This window comes from Salvelinus namaycush, chromosome 23 (assembly GCF_016432855.1).
Source record: "Salvelinus namaycush isolate Seneca chromosome 23, SaNama_1.0, whole genome shotgun sequence".
In the NCBI taxonomy this organism is placed as follows: Eukaryota; Metazoa; Chordata; class Actinopteri; order Salmoniformes; family Salmonidae; genus Salvelinus; species Salvelinus namaycush.
The window spans coordinates 22,821,982-22,843,441 of record NC_052329.1 but is presented as its reverse complement, the minus strand read 5'-3'; the positions used below and the strand labels follow the sequence as shown (position 1 = coordinate 22,843,441).

General features: G+C 43.5%; 1 protein-coding gene across 7 annotated transcripts in view; it reads right to left on the bottom strand.

Annotated features, from left to right (window-relative positions):
* The window catches only part of LOC120018195 (synergin gamma-like), a 50,778-nt gene extending 40,493 nt beyond the window's left edge, over positions 1-10,285 (bottom strand). For 6 of the 7 annotated variants that reach the window (XM_038961256.1, XM_038961259.1, XM_038961258.1 and 3 more), the window contains exon 1: positions 10,210-10,285. In XM_038961256.1, coding sequence (XP_038817184.1) covers positions 10,210-10,244 — 35 coding nt within the window. In that variant the 5' untranslated portion in view covers positions 10,245-10,285. The remainder of the gene's footprint in view (positions 1-10,209) is intronic. The other variant, XM_038961263.1, reaches the window with a different exon arrangement.
* Between the last annotated feature and the right edge of the window lie 11,175 nt (positions 10,286-21,460).

The window sequence follows — 21,460 nt, the reverse complement described above, 5'->3', positions numbered from 1 at the left end:
CAAACAAACAGTGAGTAGCAACAGTGTACAAGGGGGGGGTCAATGTAAATTGTCCGGTGGCGATTTTTATGAGTTGTTCAGCAGTCTAATGGCTTGGGGTAGAAGCTGTTGAGGAGCCTTTTGGTCCTAGACTTGGTTGACAATTTTATGGGCTTTCCTCTGACACTGCCTATTATATAGGGGTCCTGGATGGCAGGAAGCTTGGCCCCAGTGATGTACTGGGCCGTTCGCACTCCCCTCTAGCGCCTTACAGTCAGATGCCGAGCAGTTGCCATACCAGGCGATGATGCAACCGGTCAGGATGCTCTCGATGGTGCAGCTGTAGAACCTTTTGAGGATCTGGGGGCCGATGCCAAATCTTTTCAGTCTCCTGAGGGGGAAATGGTTTTGTCGTGCCCTCTTCACAACTGTCTTGACTATATTTGGACCATAATGTGGACACCAAGGAACTTGAAACTCTCGACCCGCTCCACTACATCCCCGTCGATGTTAATGGGGGCCTGTTCGGCCCGTCTTTTCCTGTAGTCTACGATTAGCTCCGTTGTCTTGCTCACATTGAGGGAGAGGTTGTTGTCCTGGCACCATACTGCCAGTTCTCTGACCTCCTCCCTATAGGCCGTTTCATCGTTGTCGGTGATCAGGCCTACCACTGTTGTGTCGTCAGAAAACGTAATGATGGTGTTGGAGCCGTGTTTGGCCACGCAGTCGTGGGTGAACAGGGAATACAGGAGGGGACTAAGTACACAACCCTGAGGGGCCCCAGTGTTAAGGATCAGCGTGGCAGACGTGTTGTTGCCTACTCTTACCACCTGGGGGCAGCCAGTCAGGAAGTCCAGGATCCAGATGCAGAGGGAGGTATTCAGTCCCAGAGTCCTTAGCTTAGTGATGAGCTTCGTGGGCACTATGGTGTTGAACGCTGAGCTGTAGTCGATGACCAGCATTCTCACATAGCTGTTCCTTTTGTCCAGGTGAGAAAGGGCAGTGTTGAGTGCCATTGAGATTGCGTCATCTGTGGATCTGTTGGGGCGGTATGCGAATTGGAGTGGGTCTAGGGTGTCCGGGAGGATGCTGTTGATGTGAGCCATGACCAGCCTTTCAAATCACTTCATGGCTACCGACGTGAGTGCCACGGGGCGGTAACCATTCAGGCAGGTTACCTTTGCTTCCTTGGGCACAGGGACTATGGTGGTCTGCTTGAAACATGTAGGTATTACAGACTCAGTCAGGGAGAGGTTGAAAATATCAGTGAAAACCCATGACAGTTGGTCCACGCATGCTTTGAGTACACGTCCTGGTAATCCGTCTGGCCCAGTGGCTTTGTGAATGTTGACCTGTTTAAAGGTTTTGTTCACATCGGCTACCGAGAGCATTATCAGACATTATCAGACAGCCTTGATAAGTTCCTTCCCTGAGCATGGCTCACCTCTCACAGTTCTGGGTGACTTTAACCTCCCCACGTCTACCTTTGACTCATTCCTCTCTGCCTCCCTCTTTCCACTCCTCTCCTCTTTTGACCTCACCCTCTCACCTTCCCCCCCTACTCACAAGGCAGGCAATACGCTTGACCTCATCTTTACTAGATGCTGTTCTTCCACTAATCTCATTGCAACTCCCCTCCAAGTCTCCGACCACTACCTTGTATCCTTTTCCCTCTCGCTCTCATCCAACACTTCCCACTCTGCCCCTACTCGGATGGTATCGCGCCGTCCCAACCTTCGCTCTCTCTCCCCCGCTACTCTCTCCTCTTCCATCCTATCATCTCTTCCCTCTGCTCAAACCTTCTCCAACCTATCTCCTGATTCTGCCTCCTCAACCCTCCTCTCCTCCCTTTCTGCATCCTTTGACTCTCTATGTCCCCTATCCTCCAGGCCGGCTCGGTCCTCCCCTCCTGCTCCGTGGCTCGACGACTCATTGCGAGCTCACAGAACAGGGCTCCGGGCAGCCGAGCGGAAATGGAGGAGAACTCGCCTCCCTGCGGACCTGGCATCCTTTCACTCCCTCCTCTCTACATTTTCCTCTTCTGTCTCTGCTGCTAAAGCCACTTTCTACCACTCTAAATTCCAAGCATCTGCCTCTAACCCTAGGAAGCTCTTTGCCACCTTCTCCTCCCTCCTGAATCCTCCTCCCCCTCCCCCCCCCTCCTCCCTCTCTGCGGATGACTTCGTCAACCATTTTGAAAAGAAGGTTGACGACATCCGATCCTCGTTTGCTAAGTCAAACGACACCGCTGGTTCTGCTCACACTGCCCTACCCTGTGCTTTGACCTCTTTCTCCCCTCTCTCCCCAGATGAAATCTCGCGTCTTGTGACGGCCGGCCGCCCAACAACCTGCCCGCTTGACCCTATCCCCTCCTCTCTTCTCCAGACCATTTCCGGAGACCTTCTCCCTTACCTCACCTCGCTCATCAACTCATCCTTGACCGCTGGCTACGTCCCTTCCGTCTTCAAGAGAGCGAGAGTTGCACCCCTTCTGAAAAAACCTACACTCGATCCCTCCGATGTCAACAACTACAGACCAGTATCCCTTCTTTCTTTTCTCTCCAAAACTCTTGAACGTGCCGTCCTTGGCCAGCTCTCCTGCTATCTCTCTCAGAATGACCTTCTTGATCCAAATCAGTCAGGTTTCAAGACTAGTCATTCAACTGAGACTGCTCTTCTCTGTGTCACGGAGGCGCTCCGCACTGCTAAAGCTAACTCTCTCTCCTCTGCTCTCATCCTTCTAGACCTATCGGCTGCCTTTGATACTGTGAACCATCAGATCCTCCTCTCCACCCTCTCCGAGTTGGGCATCTCCGGCGCGGCCCACGCTTGGATTGCGTCCTACCTGACAGGTCGCTCCTACCAGGTGGTGTGGCGAGAATCTGTCTCCTCACCACGTGCTCTCACCACTGGTGTCCCCCAGGGCTCTGTTCTAGGCCCTCTCCTATTCTCGCTATACACCAAGTCACTTGGCTCTGTCATAACCTCACATGGTCTCTCCTATCATTGCTATGCAGACGACACACAATTAATCTTCTCCTTTCCCCCTTCTGATAACCAGGTGGCGAATCGCATCTCTGTCTGGCAGACATATCAGTGTGGATGACGGATCACCACCTCAAGCTGAACCTCGGCAAGACGGAGCTGCTCTTCCTCCCGGGGAAGGACTGCCCGTTCCATGATCTCGCCATCACGGTTGACAACTCCATTGTGTCCTCCTCCCAGAGCGCTAAGAACCTTGGCGTGATCCTGGACAACACCCTGTCGTTCTCAACTAACATCAAGGCGGTGGCCCGTTCCTGTAGGTTCATGCTCTACAACATTCGCAGAGTACGACCCTGCCTCACACAGGAAGCGGCGCAGGTCCTAATCCAGGCACTTGTCATCTCCCGTCTGGATTACTGCAACTCGCTGTTGGCTGGGCTCCCTGCCTGTGCCATTAAACCCCTACAACTCATCCAGAACGCCGCAGCCCGTCTGGTGTTCAACCTTCCCAAGTTCTCTCACGTCACCCCGCTCCTCCGCTCTCTCCACTGGCTTCCAGTTGAAGCTCGCATCCGCTACAAGACCATGGTGCTTGCCTACGGAGCTGTGAGGGGAACGGCACCTCCATACCTTCAGGCTCTGATCAGGCCCTACACCCAAACAAGGGCACTGCGTTCATCCACCTCTGGCCTGCTCGCCTCCCTACCTCTGAGGAAGTACAGTTCCCGCTCAGCCCAGTCAAAACTGTTCGCTGCTCTGGCACCCCAATGGTGGAACAAACTCCCTCACGACGCCAGGTCAGCGGAGTCAATCACCACCTTCCGGAGACACCTGAAACCCCACCTCTTTAAGGAATACCTAGGATAGGATAAAGTAATCCTTCTAACCCCCCCCCCCCCCCCCCCCCCCCTTAAAAGATTTAGATGCACTATTGTAAAGTGGCTGTTCCACTGGATATCATAAGGTGAATGCACCAATTTGTAAGTCGCTCTGGATAAGAGCGTCTGCTAAATGACTTAAATGTAATGTAAATGTATCCAGAACAGAAAGTGCTCTCGTGCATGCTTCAGTGTTGCTTGCCTCGAAGTGAGCATAAAAGGCATTTAGCCTGTCTGGTAGGCTTGTGTCACTGGGCAGCTCTGGGTTTCCCTTTGTAGTCTGTAATAGTTTTCAAGCCCTGTCACATCCGACGAGCGTCAGAGCTGGTGTAGTAGGATTCAATCTTAATCCTGTATTGACACTTTGCTTGTTTGATTGTTCGTCTGAGGGCATAGCGGGATTCCTTATAAGCGTCCGGATTAGTCTCCCGCTCCTTGAAAGCGGCAGCTCTAGACTTTAGCTTGATGCAGATGTTGCCTGTAATCCATGGCTTCTGGTTGGGAAATGTATTGACGTCATTGATGCACTTATTGATGAAGCCGATGACTGAGGTGGTGTATTCCTCAATGCCATTGGATGAATCCCGGAACATATTCCAGTCTGTTTTCTAACAATTGCTAGCAAAACAGTCCTGTAGCTACGAATAATACAGATGAGAACTCTCTTGGTAGATAGTGTGGTCGACAACTTAACATAAGGTACTCTACCTCAGGCGAGCAATACCACGAGACTTGCCTTATTATTATGAAATCACGCTCCAGCTGTTATTGACAAAAAGATACACCCTCCTACCCCTCGTCTTACCAGAGGTAGCGTCTCTGTTCTGCCGGTGCATGGAAAATCCCGCCAGCTCTATATTGTCTGCTTCTTCGTTCAGCCACGTCTCCGCGAAACATAAGATGTTACAGTTTTTAATGTCCCGTTGGTAGGATAATCTTAATAGTACATTTAAGTCATTTAGCAGACGCTCTTATCCAGAGCGACTTACAAATTGGAAAGTTCATACATATTCATCCTGGTCCCCCCGTGGGGAATGAACCCACAACCCTGGCGTTGCAAGCGCCATGCTCTACCAACTGAGCCACACGGGACCGTAGTAGGTCATCAATTTTATTTTCTAACGATTGCACGTTAGCAAGGAGAATGGAAGGCATTGGGAGCTTATTCGCTTGCCTCAGGCTTCTCAGAAGGATCCCCGATCTGCGTCTCCTTTCCCGGCGTCTTTTCTTCACGAAAAAGGCGTGGATCTGGGCCCGTTCCAGTGAAAGCATGATATCCTCCTCATCGGACTTGTTAAAGGAAAAAGTTTCTTCCAGTCCGCAGTGAGAAATCGCTTTTCTGATGTCCAGAAGCTATTTTCGGTCATAAGAGACGGTAGCAGCAACATTATGTACACAATAAGTTAAAAAATAAGTTACACAAAACACCAAAAAAATAACAAAATTGCACAATTGGTTGGGAGAATGTAAAACGTCAGCCATGTTCTTCGGCGCCATCTTTTATTTTCTTAGTCCCATGATTTGTCAGACTTTCTGGTCAAAAGTAGTGCACTGCATAGATAATAGGGTGCCATTTGGGACATAACATCAGTGCTATGCCAGACAGCAGGGCCAGTAAAGAGTAGACTCATGCCTCTGGCTCCTGTTGACAGCCTGGTATCAGGATGGGTTTCATTATTTCCAGGCTTGCTGCCAGCACATCGCCTGCCTGCTCCTCTTCCCTGGCTCAGTGTGCCACATTCTGTCATCAAGTAGCATGCCCACACCACACACTATCACAGTCACACACAACACAGCAGAGCTATGCACAGCTAGCCCCGGTCACGTTCGCTGATCTGAGACCACTCTTCTTGAACTGCACTGTTGGTTAAGGGCTTGTAAGTAAGAATTTCATGGTAAAGTCAACACTTGTTGTATTCGGCGCATGTGACAAATAAAGTTTGATTTGATTTTATAGACTCCTGACTAATAGGGAAGGGGGAGAGGCCTGAATAATACCTATAGAACCAGAGAAACAGTCTTCTCTACAGATCTTAGATTTCAATATGGATGAGTTCAGCTGCTCAGCACTCTAAATCAGCACTTCACCTATATCTGACCCCCACCAACGGTCTTAAAGTACACCAATGCCAGGACAAGAAATGTCTCCAGAACATTTGTTAGCCAGAGACAAACATCACCTGTTATTTTCTATGAGACCATATGTGAGATAGGCTACTCTGGCCAGCCTAATCTGTAAACCTAATCTTAAACTATTTGGTTTCCTCAGCTGCAGTATCTGTATCACCTGGCTGGTCGGGTTCAGAGGCATGTAGCAGGCAGACATTCATTATTCACACTGCTCAGCTCAGGCCCAAGCTGCTGATGAAAAAGTAATGAGGCTAGCCTTTTCATCTCCACTGTAGGACGAGCTGCTGCTTCACCAATATCAACAGGCTCATGCAGGAGTCAGCAGGACTCAAGATTTAACTAAATATTTACCATTTATCATAGACCTCTACACCAATCACTAATAACTGAGAGGAGATTTAAAACCAAGGCTTTATTTCAATACAACAGCTCAGGTTTAACACTTGAACTGCCTGGCCTTTCAGCCTAGAAGTACGCTGGTGATTCGCTGATCCACCTCTATGCAGAAAACACCATTCTGTATACATCTGGCCCTTCTTTGGACACTCTGTTAACAAACCTCCAAACGAGCTTCAATGCCATACAACACTCCTTCCGTGGCCTCCAACTGCTCTTAAATGCTACTAAAACTAAGTGCATGCTCTTCAACCGATTGCTGCCCACACCTGCCCGCCCGACCAGCATCACTACTCTGGCCAGTTCTGACTTAGAATATGTGGACAACTACAAATACCTAGGTGTCTGTTTAGACTGTAAACTCTCCTTCCAGACTCACATTAAGCATCTCCAATCCAAAATTAAATCTAGAATCAGCGTCCTATTTCGCAACAAAACCTCCTTCACTCATGCTGCCAAACATACCCTCGTAAAACTGACTATCCTACCGATCCTTGACTTCGCGATGTCATTTACAAAATAGCCCCCCACACTCTACTCAGCAAACTGGAAGTAGTCTATCACAGTGCCATCCGTTTTGTCACCAAAGCCCAATATACTACCCACCACTGCGACCTGTATGGTCTCGTTGGCTGGTCCTCACTACATATTAGTCGCCAAACCCACTGGCTCCAGGTAATCTATAAGTCTTTGCTAGGTAAAGCCCCACCTTATCTCAGCTCACTGGTCACCATAGCAACACCCACCCGTAGCACGCGCTCCAGCAGGTACTGGTACTCTAGGTACCCCCAAGGTACCTCCAGGTACTCCACTGGTCATCCCCAAAGCCAACACTTCCTTTGGCCGCCTTTCCTTCCAGTTCTCTGCTGCCAATGACTGAAACGAATTGCAAAAATCACTGAAGCCTTATATCTCCCTCTCTAACTTTAAGCATCAGCTGTCAGAGCAGCTTACCGATCACTGTACTTGTACACAGCCAATCTGTAAATAGCACACCCAACTACCTCATCCCCATATTGTTATTTATCCTCTTGCTCTTTTGCACCCCAGAATCTCTACCTGCACATCATCATCTGCACATCTATCACTCCAGTGTTAACGCTAAATTGTAATTATTTCACCTCTATGGCCTATTTATTGCCTTACCTCCCAACTCGTCTACATTTGCACACACCGTACATAGATTTTTCTATTGTGTTATTGACTGTACGTTTGTTTATGTGTAACTCTGTGTTGTTGTCTTTGTCGCACTGCTTTGCTTTATCTTAGCCAGGTCGCAGTTGTAAATGAGAACTTGTTCTCAACTGGCCTACCTGGTTAAATAAAGGTGAAATAAAAACAATATACAAAAAACACGCTAGAGAACGTTGAGAACGTAACTGGGCATCCCTTTTAGCATACTCATCAGATTCATATCAACCCGCAAGGTGCGCAAACACCTAGACTTGATAAATAGCGCATAAACATTTGTAAAGCATGAATTGCATGAATAAATATTGGTGAAAATATATGACCAAATATAACAATAAAAAAACGTAGGCCTAAAGTAAAAAAAGTAATTTGACACTTCCAGCCAATGCCACATTAACATTTTAAAAGTCTAATAAATACATTTCATATATGCTATCGGAAGAATAATAATTTGGTTGTGCTTTTAAAGGTCTTAGGTAACATTAGAAAACTAAAAAACAATTATTTCAAAGAACAAAATAGCATTTTCATTAGTTTGTTATTCTAGACTATAAGTAAGTCCATCACAAAGAAGTCTATTATAATTTTGTTTTGGTAGGTCTAAAGAAACATTGCAGAAATAAGAAAAAGTATTTAAAAGAAAACAGAATGGCATATTTTACATGTATTATGTTACTAGTCTTTGCTTAGTTGCCAGAGCAATGTTGCCACGCGAGTGGTCATGTGCTGAACGCATGGACAACACAAATATTCTTGGAAAAAGTGACATTTGAAAATAGAGCTGCACCTCTTGAATTGAGAGTTATTTGACAAAGGTAAGTTTCATAGAAACTGCAGAATATGTCTTTCTGATACTATATAGAAAGCAAAAAAATGTAGACGCATGTGACTCTGAAGATGCACCCATCTCTTCATTGTACAATTTGACAACTGATAATATTATCACTCAGACTATTGACAATAGTCTCTTGTCTATAGGCTAACTCTTATTATGCGTGAAATTAGTTTTGGTATAGTTTAGGTGTAGTTTCGATGGGCCGGCTACGCGGGCTGACTGGCATCGTTTGTTTCCCCTTGCTCGTCAACTTGGATAGTCAAGGACAAGTTTTGCATTATTCTAAAGGCCTAGTGCAGCACATAGCATGTTTTCGTTTCCCTTACAATAAATGTGATTAATAATATAGTTAAATAAATAAATCAGTACTGTAACAGCTTATTTTTAGCAAAGTAAAACATCAAAATAAAATTATATTAACCTGCTGTGCCCGGTCAAATTATTTGCCATAAACATGAGCGCCAACGCTGATAAATAGGCATAACACAAACTCATCATTACAATATTGTCTTTCTAAATTAAATCAACCTCTTCACCCTCCTTATCATTCAGTTAGGCCTAATGTTAATTAAATTGTGAAGTAATTATCACCCATTCATCCAGTAAGGAGAGAGAGACGCATTGGCGCCTGGGTGGGTACCAACATTCTACAGTGCATTGTCTCGGCGTGTTAAGTTGGGAATAGGTGTGAGAAAACAGTTAAAAACATTTAGGAAAAGTTAGGGCAGGCTCAATACCTTGCTTTTTGGGGGGGGCAATTTTTGTTGGTACAAAATCAAATGTCAATGTTTGTTGGCCTATGGTGGTTCTAGTGTTAAGACATGACTGATAGAGCTGACTGACTGAACTACAATAGATGTATTATAATAAGATCAGACCAGAAGCAAAGATCAGATAAGCAACGTTTTTAGTCTGAGCATAGAGGATTTATCTTTCATGGGGGAGATCTAGGCTATAAGCAGGTGTGAGGAGATCATGACAAAGCCTAGATTTGGCCACTGAAAGTATAAGGCCATGGCAGCTTGCACGTCATGATGTCATCCCACATCTGATCAGACATCAACTTTGTCCAGGAAGATTCACCATGGCAGCACAGGTTAGCTGCTTTAGTGCTTGAACATTTAGGGGATAACATCTTATGGGATTTGACCTCGTTTTTTTACGAGTTCCCAGTTGTCTTGAAAGCACCATCACCATTGAAGGAGGTTGGGAAGAATGTGTGGATGCTCTGATGTAACGTTAGCTGCTACCTTATTAGCTCGGGCTATGTGTTATCTCGCTAGCTTGTCAGCTGAATCCAACAATCTGAAAATGACAGTGTGTTTAGGTATCGAATCATCTTAACACAGGTATGGATTGGCAGGCTGTTTGCACAAGCTAGTTAGCGTTACAGTAACGTTAGCTAGCAAACAACATCTGACAACTCAGCTGACCTGGCTACTAGCTAACGTTAGCTGGATGGCTAGTTAGAAAACTACATTACCGTGCTGCAAATACGCCTTATATCAGCTATAACACATTGTTAATATTATTGGCTATTATTATTCGACAGCCAGCAAAAATATGACACAGTACAGCTACCGTTAGCACTTCACCAAAGCTACATTCCTATGATAGTTAGCTAATTTAGGTAAGGTAACATTATTAGCTGTCTTGCTAGCCTGTCTCGCCTACCAGAAACGCTCATTCTTCACTCGCTATTCCGTGTGTAAATAGCATTTTCGAACAATTTAAACCGCAACGGTCAAGTGCAGAATACCGTCAAACAAATAATTGACTCGTTTCTTATATTTTTTTACACACATAAAAGAAGTACCTGCCACCTCCCCCAGATCCTGGCCGTAACGCCATCTTGATAACAGTGGTCTGTGACAAACAAAATCGTCGGCAGTGACGGTGTGTGACGGATCTTCCGGGTCACCGTTTTTTCTTCTCCACAAGATGTCGCTGTTGTAATTCTGTCAAACTCAAAATGTTTAGCCTTGCATCCATGGAACATGATGCCAAGGCTCTTGGCAGGTTTACAGTAAGTATGTCAATTGTGTACCTGTCTTCATTATATGGAGAAGATGCTTCTCATATCATGAAAGGTCTTGTAGAAACAATTCAAATCACGAGACAAACCTTTTCAAATAGTCCCGCATTTCTCAGTTATTTTAGATTTGAGATAAATTCATTTCACTAAGTCACTGTTGATGATTAATTGTCCTAGGTCTGTTCTGTATCACTGACATTATAACCCTATGCTGGGCTGGATTGGATTAAACCTGCCTCTGCAAGGTTTGCAATATGTGTGTTTTACATAAATACTGTCAGTTCAACACATGCATCAATCATGGTGTTTTTTCAGTTGCTCAAACACTGATTTTATTTGATTACATGGGAAAGTTCTCTTCATGGGTAGGCCTACTGCAACATGAGTTCAATTGACTTGACCCCTCAGTCTTACTAATTGATAAGATTACATTTCCCTAATACAGATGTAGGATCTTAATTTGATCAACCTGTTGCAGGAGAACTTTCCTGCCATGGAGGACATTTTAAACATTTAGTGTATTTGAGGTTTAAAAAGGCTTCTGAAGTTTGTAATTTCCACTTTGACATTTCATACTTTATTTTCCCTTACGAAATGTTTTATCAACCCCTACAAAAAATGTTCATTAAATATAATCCACATAATAATGAACATTTCCTGTTGCTGCATTATTTTTTTTTTGATGTAGCAAACTGGCTCAAATTAATATCCTACATCTGTATAACTGTTATCAGCATGTCAAATAAACAGATATTCTTTACAGATTGTTGTATTTCATGGCACCTGCATTTGTCCCATGAAGGATTTGTCTAACATTTATACAGGATGAATGAGGTATTGAGGCTATTTTGTGGCCCCTCACATAAATGTTTTCAGCAAGCATCTTCATTGTTGCACCAGGTAGAGTTACAAGTTGTTGTGAAAGATTTACAGTTTAATGAGGGTAGGGTGAGACATAGGATGACAGGCCCCTCTGCTATCCATCACCCGGTCTGCCTCACACCCAGCCTCTGCCCCGGATCTATTCAATAGACACGTTCACAGTCATATCCACAACAGAAAGAGCAAAGCCACCAGCTAGGATTGACTGCATTTATATCATTTTTACTCTGAATGCATCTGATGCTTTCAGTAGTTCACAGTTCAGGGTAGATCCTGATTGTGTAGAATAATATCCAAATATGCAAAGAAAGATATTGCATATTTATACCTTTGTGTGTACCAGTGTGCATCCACATTGGTATACTGTACTTTCTGACAGAAACTACCATTGCCAGGATACAAATTTCTACAGGTAAATGACTGCACTACAAATATAAACAAATGACTTAACCCCTCAGTCCACATTGAATCCATATTAGTACACTGACACATGGCTAATGACACAAATTTAACTGATACTTGGTGCAATACATTCTTTGAAATAAAATACTAACTACTCTTTACTAAACTCTCATTACAGATACACTTATTAGCAGTTGTCCTATCCTGTGATTTGTTTGATTGTGAAGTGCTGATTTATACAATATCTTTTGAAGTAATTTAACTTTGTTTGCTACTTTTTGCTCCTTGTGAATCTCCTCAGCAGCTCCTCATCAGTCTCCTCAGTCCCTCCTACACAGCTCTTTGAATCCATTCACAGGCCTTGAAGAGAGCATGGGTCTCCTACCCTGCTGGGAGCACAGAGTTTAGCTGGAGGCCAGCAGAGTCAGGCAGGTCCCCCTACTGTGGAGCTGCCTAGGCAGGCTGTGGGCAGGCAGACCCAAAGAAGTAGCCCTGTGAGAGAGGTGGAAATTAACCAAGGCCCACTCTGGGCATCCCACCATTCTCCATAAATCATTAACCTCTTCAGCACCAGGCCAGTGACAGCATCAGCATGACAACTGCAATCTGTCAGGATCCTTCTGTACTGTATATGATCTGTCTCTGACAGGAGAAGACAAGATGAGACACATCTCATTTACTATCCATTTAGGAACAATGGGCCAAAAAGAGCCCTCATTCTTATTCTGCCTTATTCCTCTGATGGCCTGCTAGTAAGATTGATTCCCTCAGGCTGTGAAAGGACTCCCTATTCGACTCATGTATCCTTTAACAATGTAATGTATCACATCTGATGGTTTATGGCCTACTGGATAAGATAATTTGTTGATATTTGTAGGGCAGTAATTTACTTGGAGCAATTTGTATCCTGGGAATGGTTGTTTCTGTCAGAAAGTTTAGTATAAGCTACTGTGACAATAACTCTCAGAAGTATAGCACTTACGTAGCTCTATTGACTGTTTGTTTCTCCACTTCAGTTGTGTTGTCTCCTGTGTTTATGATACACAACTGTCAGGCTCTCAACTAAACTATGGCTTGTAATAGATAGACCATCTTCCAGGAGGATTTGTCCCACTTTTTCCATGTTAATTGATCCCTTTGTGTTGACCTGGACAACTACTTTTTCATTCAGTATGGGTTATATACTTGCGCGCTGAAGGCAATAAAGTAATTCCACAACAATGACTGAGCAGGTTACATCTACTTACAGTACTAGACATTTTTACTTGACATAGGAATTTCTGTCAGGTTAATTGCTAAGAAAAATTACTGCATATTAATTATATGCCGAGGAAAAAAGGGGATAAAATGGTTTAAAAATATCACAAAAGCAAAAGAGTTTTCATATGTAATCTGAACCTACAACAACAAAGAATTGCATTGAAATGCGTCTGTAAGAAAGAACCAAAGGCCTCCTATACTGTCTATACTTGTCAAACTGCATCACTGTAGGTGGTAGTGAGGGCGATGTACGGTGAAGGGCTGTGATTGTTCTAATTCAGGCCTGTCTGAGAACAGAAGCACAACAGAGGAGCTCTCTCTCTCAGTCAGATCAAGGGCCTTGATGGAAGACGCCTCCATCAAAGCTGCTGTATACATGTGTATGTATTTCTCCATGGAGGGCCGGCCGGTGGGCCTGAACTCTGTTCGCTGTGGCCAATTAGCCCTGGTGGAGAGTGGCCTCCTGACCCATGACCCCTGCTGGGCAGTCTTATCCATTAACCTCTTGGGCCCCAGCTGGAGTTGATGTAGTACCCATTCTTTTGGGACTGCTAAACACACGGCCACATTCGCCCTGCCGCTTCCACTTTCCGTCCTTTTGTCCAATCCCTCTGTTCCCCACGTGTCCATCTCGCTCCTTGCGTTGACCTCTGGGTCCCCACTGGAAATGAAGATTCACTCCTCTCTCTTGGCAATACACCAGTGAACAAATGTAAACTCTCCGGGTGGTGAAACCTATCCTTACATGTTCTACTCTCTTATTACAATTTAGCCATGTTGTAATTGGTATCTTCATGGCTTTTCTCTTTCCGGCTTAACTTTCTCCTCTACCTCCCTTTATCACCAACTCTACATCTTCCTTTTTCTGTCTTCTTTCTTTTTCACATTGTAGTCAATGACATGAATGATGACAACACCATGTCGGTGATTAACTTGAGCTCTCTCGCTAGAGATTCCATAACAGAGACCGACTGGATGACAAATGGGGACAGAAGTCGGGGAAGAGACTGTAGGTCAATTTGTTTAACAATGGTTGATGGATCAACATCACACCAAATACTATTGAAATAAAAACAATGATGTAAGACTAAAATAAATGCACAAGTAGAATCACTAGATTCTATGTTCAGATATTACAAGCTGCCTAGCATTTAGATTGCCCACCAATTTTAGTTAGGATATAGTATTTAAAGATAGACAGTCAAATATTTCCTCTCACAGAGCCAAAATGCAAACGTTGCCAAAATGATGCAATAAAACACACAATGACAATGTACAACATTACATATTCAGTCCAATGCTATTGTCAATATGTGCTCACATGAGCAAAACATAATCTGTGATTTCAATTGTAAATCAGATGAGCCCCAGAAAAATTTAACTATTTATTGAATTATAATTTTATTGAAATAGTTGTGTTAGCCAATAGGCTATTGGGTGACTTTAGTGCTGTATAATATAGCATTGTAAACTGCCTTTTCCAAAAGGATGCAAATGAGTATAGTTCTCTTTCTTCTATAACCTGTGTTTCTTTCAGTGAAAAGTAGTAAAAGAGCAGTAGTCAGATCTTTAGTGGCTCCCTGGGCCTAAAATCAAAGGGCTCATTGATAACCAAACAAAGCAACATCATTGGATTACAAGGGTTTCCCCAGCATGACTCCTGCTCTTAGAACTATGGAGGACAGTCTCTTTCAGGGTCTTTCAGTTCTCTTTAAACTCAGGATAGAATAGCTCAGACAGAGTATTACTAGAGTAATTTTCCGTCACATTACATGAACTCTTACAAGAAATATCCAATTACCCTCCTGTATATTGCTGTCCCTCATTGTGTATTCAGGTTTTCTTGGACAGCACACAATAAATTACATTGTAACACTTCGTAAAATAACATGCTCACTGACTCACAGATTAATTTATCAAAGTTGTCCCCTTCCAGAGAACAAAAAAACATGGGGGCTAATCTTGAACGTTGCTTTTTGTATGGCTGAGATGAGATCCTGTCATAAACAAATAATATGCAAAGCACTCACTGGTGTCAGTGGGGGAGAGCCGACCTTGAGAGTTGGACACTATAAACTGGATGAATGCTATACTAAAACCATACCATATTACTCCACAGAGGATGCAGTTTAAGTTCAGACTTGAGACACTATATGTTTGCTGTAGTTTTGAGAGAATGGTGTAGTGTTGTACAGGTGAATTAGTTTTGAGAGAATGGTGTAGTGTTGTACAGGTGAATTAGTTTTGAGAGAATGGTGTAGTGTTGTACAGGTGAATTAGTTTTGAGAGAATGGTGTAGTGTTGTACAGGTGAATTAGTTTTGAGAGAATGGTGTAGTGTTGTACAGGTGAATTAGTTTTGAGAGAATGGTGTAGTGTTGTACAGGTGAATTAGTTTTGAGAGAATGGTGTAGTGTTGTACAGGTGAATTAGTTTTGAGAGAATGGTGTAGTGTTGTACAGGTGAATTAGTTTTGAGAGAATGGTGTAGTGTTGTACAGGTGAATTAGTTTTGAGAGAATGGTGTAGTGTTGTACAGGTGAATTAGTTTTGAGAGAATGGTGTAGTGTTGTACAGGTGAATTAGTTCTGTCTAACTCTGACTCCCACTATAACTGTTTTCAAAACAGTTTCTACATATGAATATTTCCATCCTCCCCATGTGTCATCCTCCCCATTTTCAACTTTTGTAATAAAGTTTGCATGAAGGAAAGACCCTTGGGTATTCAAGCAAAGAAACGATAAACTAACCTGTTAATGATTCACTCATTTGAAATGCAATACATTTCCAAATAATTTATTTCTCAACCATAGCAAGTAAAATTTATTATTACTTTGATAAGGAAATAGTGTATACCAATTGGTTTTATATTTGTAAGTATAATCAAGTAACGATCAAGTTATCAGGGGCCTTGTTTTTTTTTTAATGGCTCAATTACAAGCAAATCTGCACTGCACATATGAAAGTTTTTGGAATGAGGCCCCCTGGAATGTCAGGATATTACAGTATGTGCAAGTCAAACGTTTTCACATTCAAATACACACACAAATTGCTCAACAGCAGTCAGGTCCTCATTCATTCACCCATCATAAAACATCTGAACTCTTACCTGGAGACCTGAAGGCAATAAAGGATCTATAAATAATCATACATTTTCTTCAAAATATCCACATACAGTAGAAGTCGGAACTTTACACACACACACTTAGGTTGGAGTCATTAAAACTTGTTTTTCAACCACCACAAATTTCTTGTTAACAAACTATAGTTTTGGGAAGTCGGTTAGGACATCTACTTTGTGCATGACACAAGTCATTTTTCCAACAATTGTTTACAGACAGATTATTTCACTTATAATTCATTGTATCACAATTCCAGGGATTAGAAGTTTACATACACTTAGTTGACTGTGCCTTTAAACAGCTTGGAAAACTCCAGAAAATGATGTCATGGCTTTAGAAGCTTCTGATAGGCTAATTGACATAATTTGAGTCAATTGGAGGTGTACCTGTGGATGTATTTCAAGGCCTACCTTCAAACTCAGTGCCTCTTTGCTTGACATTATGGGAAAATCTAAAGAAATCAGCCAAGACCTCAGAAAAGAAATTGTAGACCTCCACAAGTCTGGTTCATCCTTGGGAGCAACTTCCAAACACCTGAAGGTACCACGTTGATCTGTACAAACAATAGTACGCAAGTATAAACACCATGGGACCACGCAGCCGTCATACCGCTCAGGAAGGAGACGCGTTCTGTCTCCTAGAGATGAATGTACTTTGGTGCGAAACGTGCAAATCAATCCCAGAGCAACAGCAAAGGACCTTGTGAAGATGCTGGAGGAAATAGGTACAAAAGTATCTATATCCACAGTAAAACGAGTCCTATATCGACATAACCTGAGAGGCCGCTCAGCAAGGAAAAAGCCACTGCTCCAAAACTGCCATAAAAAAACAGACTACGCTCCCGGGTGGCGCAGTGGTCTAGGGCGCCACCAGAGTCTCTGGGTTCGCGCCCAGGCTCTGTCGCAGCCGGCCGCGACCGGGAGGTCCGTGGGGCGACGCACAATTGGCCTAGCGTCGTCCGGGTTAGGGAGGGTTTGGCCGGTAGGGATATCCTTGTCTCATCGCGCTCCAGCGACTCCTGTGGCGGGCCGGGCGCAGTGCGCGCTAACCAAGGGGGCCAGGTGCACGGTGTTTCCTCCGACACATTGGTGCGGCTGGCTTCCGGGTTGGAGGCGCGCTGTGTTAAGAAGCAGTGCGGCTTGGTTGGGTTGTGCTTCGGAGGACGCGTGGCTTTCGACCTTCGTCTCTCCCGAGCCCGTACAGGAGTTGTAGCGATGAGACAAGATAGTAATTACTAGCGATTGGATACCACGAAAATTGGGGAGAAAGGGGGTTAAATGTTTAAAAAAAAAATAATAATAAATAAAACAGACTACGGTTTGCAACTGCACATGGGAACAAAGATCGTACTTTTTGGAGAAAAGTCCTCTGGTCTGATGAAACAAAAATAGAACTGTTTGGCCATAATCACCATCGTTATGTTTGGAGGAAAAAGGGGGAGGCTTGCAAGCCGAAGAACACCATCCTAACCGTGAAGCACGGGGGTGGCAGCATCATGTTGTGGGGGTGCTTTGCTGCAGGAGGGACTGGTGCACTTCACAAAATAGATGGCATCATGAGAGGAAAATTATGTGGATATATTGAAGCAACATCTCAAGACATCAGTCAGGAAGTTAAAGCTTGGTCGCAAATGGGTCTTCCAAATGGACAATGACCCCAAGAATATTTCCAAAGTTGTGGCAAAATGGCTTAAGGACAACAAAGTCAAGGTATTGGAGTGGCCATCACAAAGCCCTGACCTCAATCCTATAGAACATTTGTGAGCAGCACTGAAAGTGTGTGCGAGCAAGGAGTCCTACAAACCTGACTCAGTTACACCAGCGCTGTCAGGAGGAATGGGCCAAAACTCACCCAAGTTATTGTGGGAAGCTTGTGGAAGGCTACCCAAAACGTTTGACCCAAGTTAAACAATTTAAAGGCAATGCTACCAAATACTAATTGAGTGTATGTGTAACGGATGTGAAATGGCTAGCTAGTTAGCGGTGGTGCACGCTAGTAGCCTTTCAATCGGTTACGTCACTTGCTCTGAAACCTTGAAGTAGTGGTTCCCCTTGCTATGCAAGGGCTGCGGCTTTTGTGGAGCGATGGGTAACGACGCTTCGTGGGTGTCAGTTGTTGATGTATGCAGAGGGTCGCTGGTTCGCGCCCGGGTCGGGGCGAGGAGACGGACGTAAAGTTATACTGTTACATATGTAAACTTCTGACCCACTGGGAATGTGAAAGAAAAAAAAGCTGAAATAAATCATTCTCTCTACTATTATTCTGACATTTCACATTCTTAAAATAAAGTGGTGATCCTAACTGAACTAAGACAGGGAACTTTTACTGGGATTAAATGTCAGGAATTGTGAAAAACTGAGTTTAAATGTATTTGGCTAAGGTGTATGTAAACTTCCGACTTCAACTGTATATACCCACCACCCCTCCACTGTCCTCTTCTGTAGACAGCATAGGTCATCAATTGATATGGGACTAAATGTATACTTATGACTTAGCAGCAGAGGAATGTCAGAGGCAGAGCTATAGAGATATACTGTATAGTTCTGGACAGAGACACCCAAGAGGGCCCTGGGCAGCCTCTCACATAGCCTCTCACATGGCCTCTCACATGGCCTCTCACATGGCCTCTCACATGGCCTCTCACATGGCCTCTCACATGGCCTCTCACATGGCCTCTCACATGGCCTCTCACATGACCTCTCACATGGCCTCTCACATGGCCTCTCACATGGCCTCTCACATAGCCTCTCACATAGCAACACAATCATGCTTAACCTCAGCTGAGCAATGTGAGAGACGGTGTCCAGGGTCCGTGTATGAATTACACGCCATTCATGTTGTTAGCGGTGGCTTCCCCTCTGTGTGCCCTCTAAAGACCTAGCCCACACATAATAACAATGTGAGACTCCCAATATGGTGCTTACCGAGACACCAGACTGGGCCTTTCAAGTTGTTCTTTCTGAGGGATATTTCAGTTGTTATTCCAGACAAGTAGGAGAGGTCTTCCACTGACTCCCTGTACTGTTGGTCTGTCTGTCGCACAGGGAAGGAATGAAAAGAATTCTCTGCAGTGACAATATTATGGTTTAATATGGGGACGTTTTCATGTCTTTGCTCAGATCATAAGAAATGTACTGATGATGCTTAGAGCACACCATGGTAGGTGCACTTTAGATTTACAAACTTCAAAGGTTGTCGCTGTCGTCTTATCACATAGAAATACAATAGATCTTTGTAGATGGCGCTGTCGTCTTATCACATCGAAATACTACAGATCTTTGTAGAGGGCGCTGTCGTCTTATCACATCTAAATATTACAGATCTTTGTAGAGGGCGCTGTCGTCTTATCACATCTAAATATTACAGATCTTTGTAGAGGGCGCTGTCGTCTTATCACATCTAAATATTACAGATCTTTGTAGAGGGCGCTGTCGTCTTATCACATCTAAATATTACAGATCTTTGTAGAGGGCGCTGTCGTCTTATCACATCTAAATATTACAGATCTTTGTAGAGGGCGCTGTCGTCTTATCACATCTAAATATTACAGATCTTTGTAGAGGGCGCTGTCGTCTTATCACATCTAAATATTACAGATCTTTGTAGAGGGCGCTGTCGTCTTATCACATCTAAATATTACAGATCTTTGTAGAGGGTGCTGTCATCTTATCACATCTAAATATTACAGATCTTTGTAGAGGGTGCTGTCATCTTATCACATCTAAATACTACAGATCTTTGTAGAGGGCGCTGTCGTCTTATCACATCTAAATATTACAGATCTTTGTAGAGGGTGCTGTCGTCTTATCACATCTAAATACTACAGATCTTTGTAGAGGGCGCTGTCGTCTTATCACATCTAAATATTACAGATCTTTGTAGAGGGCGCTGTCGTCTTATCACATCTAAATATTACAGATCTTTGTAGAGGGCGCTGTCGTCTTATCACATCTAAATATTACAGATCTTTGTAGAGGGCGCTGTCGTCTTATCACATCTAAATATTACAGATCTTTGTAGAGGGTGCTGTCATCTTATCACATCTAAATACTACAGATCTTTGTAGATGGCGCTGTCGTCTTATCACATCGAAATACTACAGATCTTTGTAGAGGGCGCTGTCGTCTTATCACATCTAAATACTACAGATCTTTGTAGAGGACGCTGTCGTCTTATCACATCTAAATATTACAGATCTTTGTAGAGGGCGCTGTCGTCTTATCACATCTAAATATTACAGATCTTTGTAGAGGGTGCTGTCATCTTATCACATCTAAATACTACAGATCTTTGTAGAGGGCGTTGTCGTCTTATCACATCTAAATATTACAGATCTTTGTAGAGGGTGCTGTCGTCTTATCACATCTAAATATTACAGATCTTTGTAGAGGACGCTGTCGTCTTATCACATCTAAATACTACATATCTTTGTAGAGGGTGCTATCGTCTTATCACATCTAAATATTACAGATCTTTGTAGAGGGTGCTGTCGTCTTATCACATCTAAATATTACAGATCTTTGTAGAGGGTGCTGTCGTCTTATCACATCTAAATATTACAGATCTTTGTAGATGGCGCTGTCGTCTTATCACATCTAAATACTACAGATCTTTGTAGAGGGCGCTGTCGTCTTATCACATCTAAATACTACAGATCTTTCTAGAGGGCGCTGTCGTCTTATCACATCTAAATATTACAGATCTTTGTAGAGGGCGCTGTCGTCTTATCACATCTAAATATTACAGATCTTTGTAGAGGGCGCTGTCGTCTTATCACATCTAAATATTACAGATCTTTGTAGATGGCGCTGTCGTCTTATCACATCTAAATACTACAGATCTTTGTAGAGGGCGCTGTCGTCTTATCACATCTAAATACTACAGATCTTTGTAGATGGCGCTGTCGTCTTATCACATCTAAATATTACAGATCTTTGTAGAGGGTGCTGTCGTCTTATCACATCTAAATATTACAGATCTTTGTAGAGGGCGCTGTCGTCTTATCACATCTAAATACTACAGATCTTTGTAGAGGGTGCTGTCGTCTTATCACATCTAAATATTACAGATCTTTGTAGAGGGCGCTGTCATCTTATCACATCTAAATACTACAGATCTTTGTAGAGGGCGCTGTCGTCTTATCGCATCTAAATACTACAGATCTTTGTAGAGGGCGCTGTCGTCTTATCACATCTAAATATTACAGATCTTTGGAGAGGGCGCTGTCGTCTTATCACATCTAAATATTACAGATCTTTATAGAGGGCGCTGTCGTCTTATCACATCTAAATATTACAGATCTTTGTAGAGGGCGCTGTCGTCTTATCACATCTAAATACTACAGATCTTTGTAGAGGACGCTGTCGTC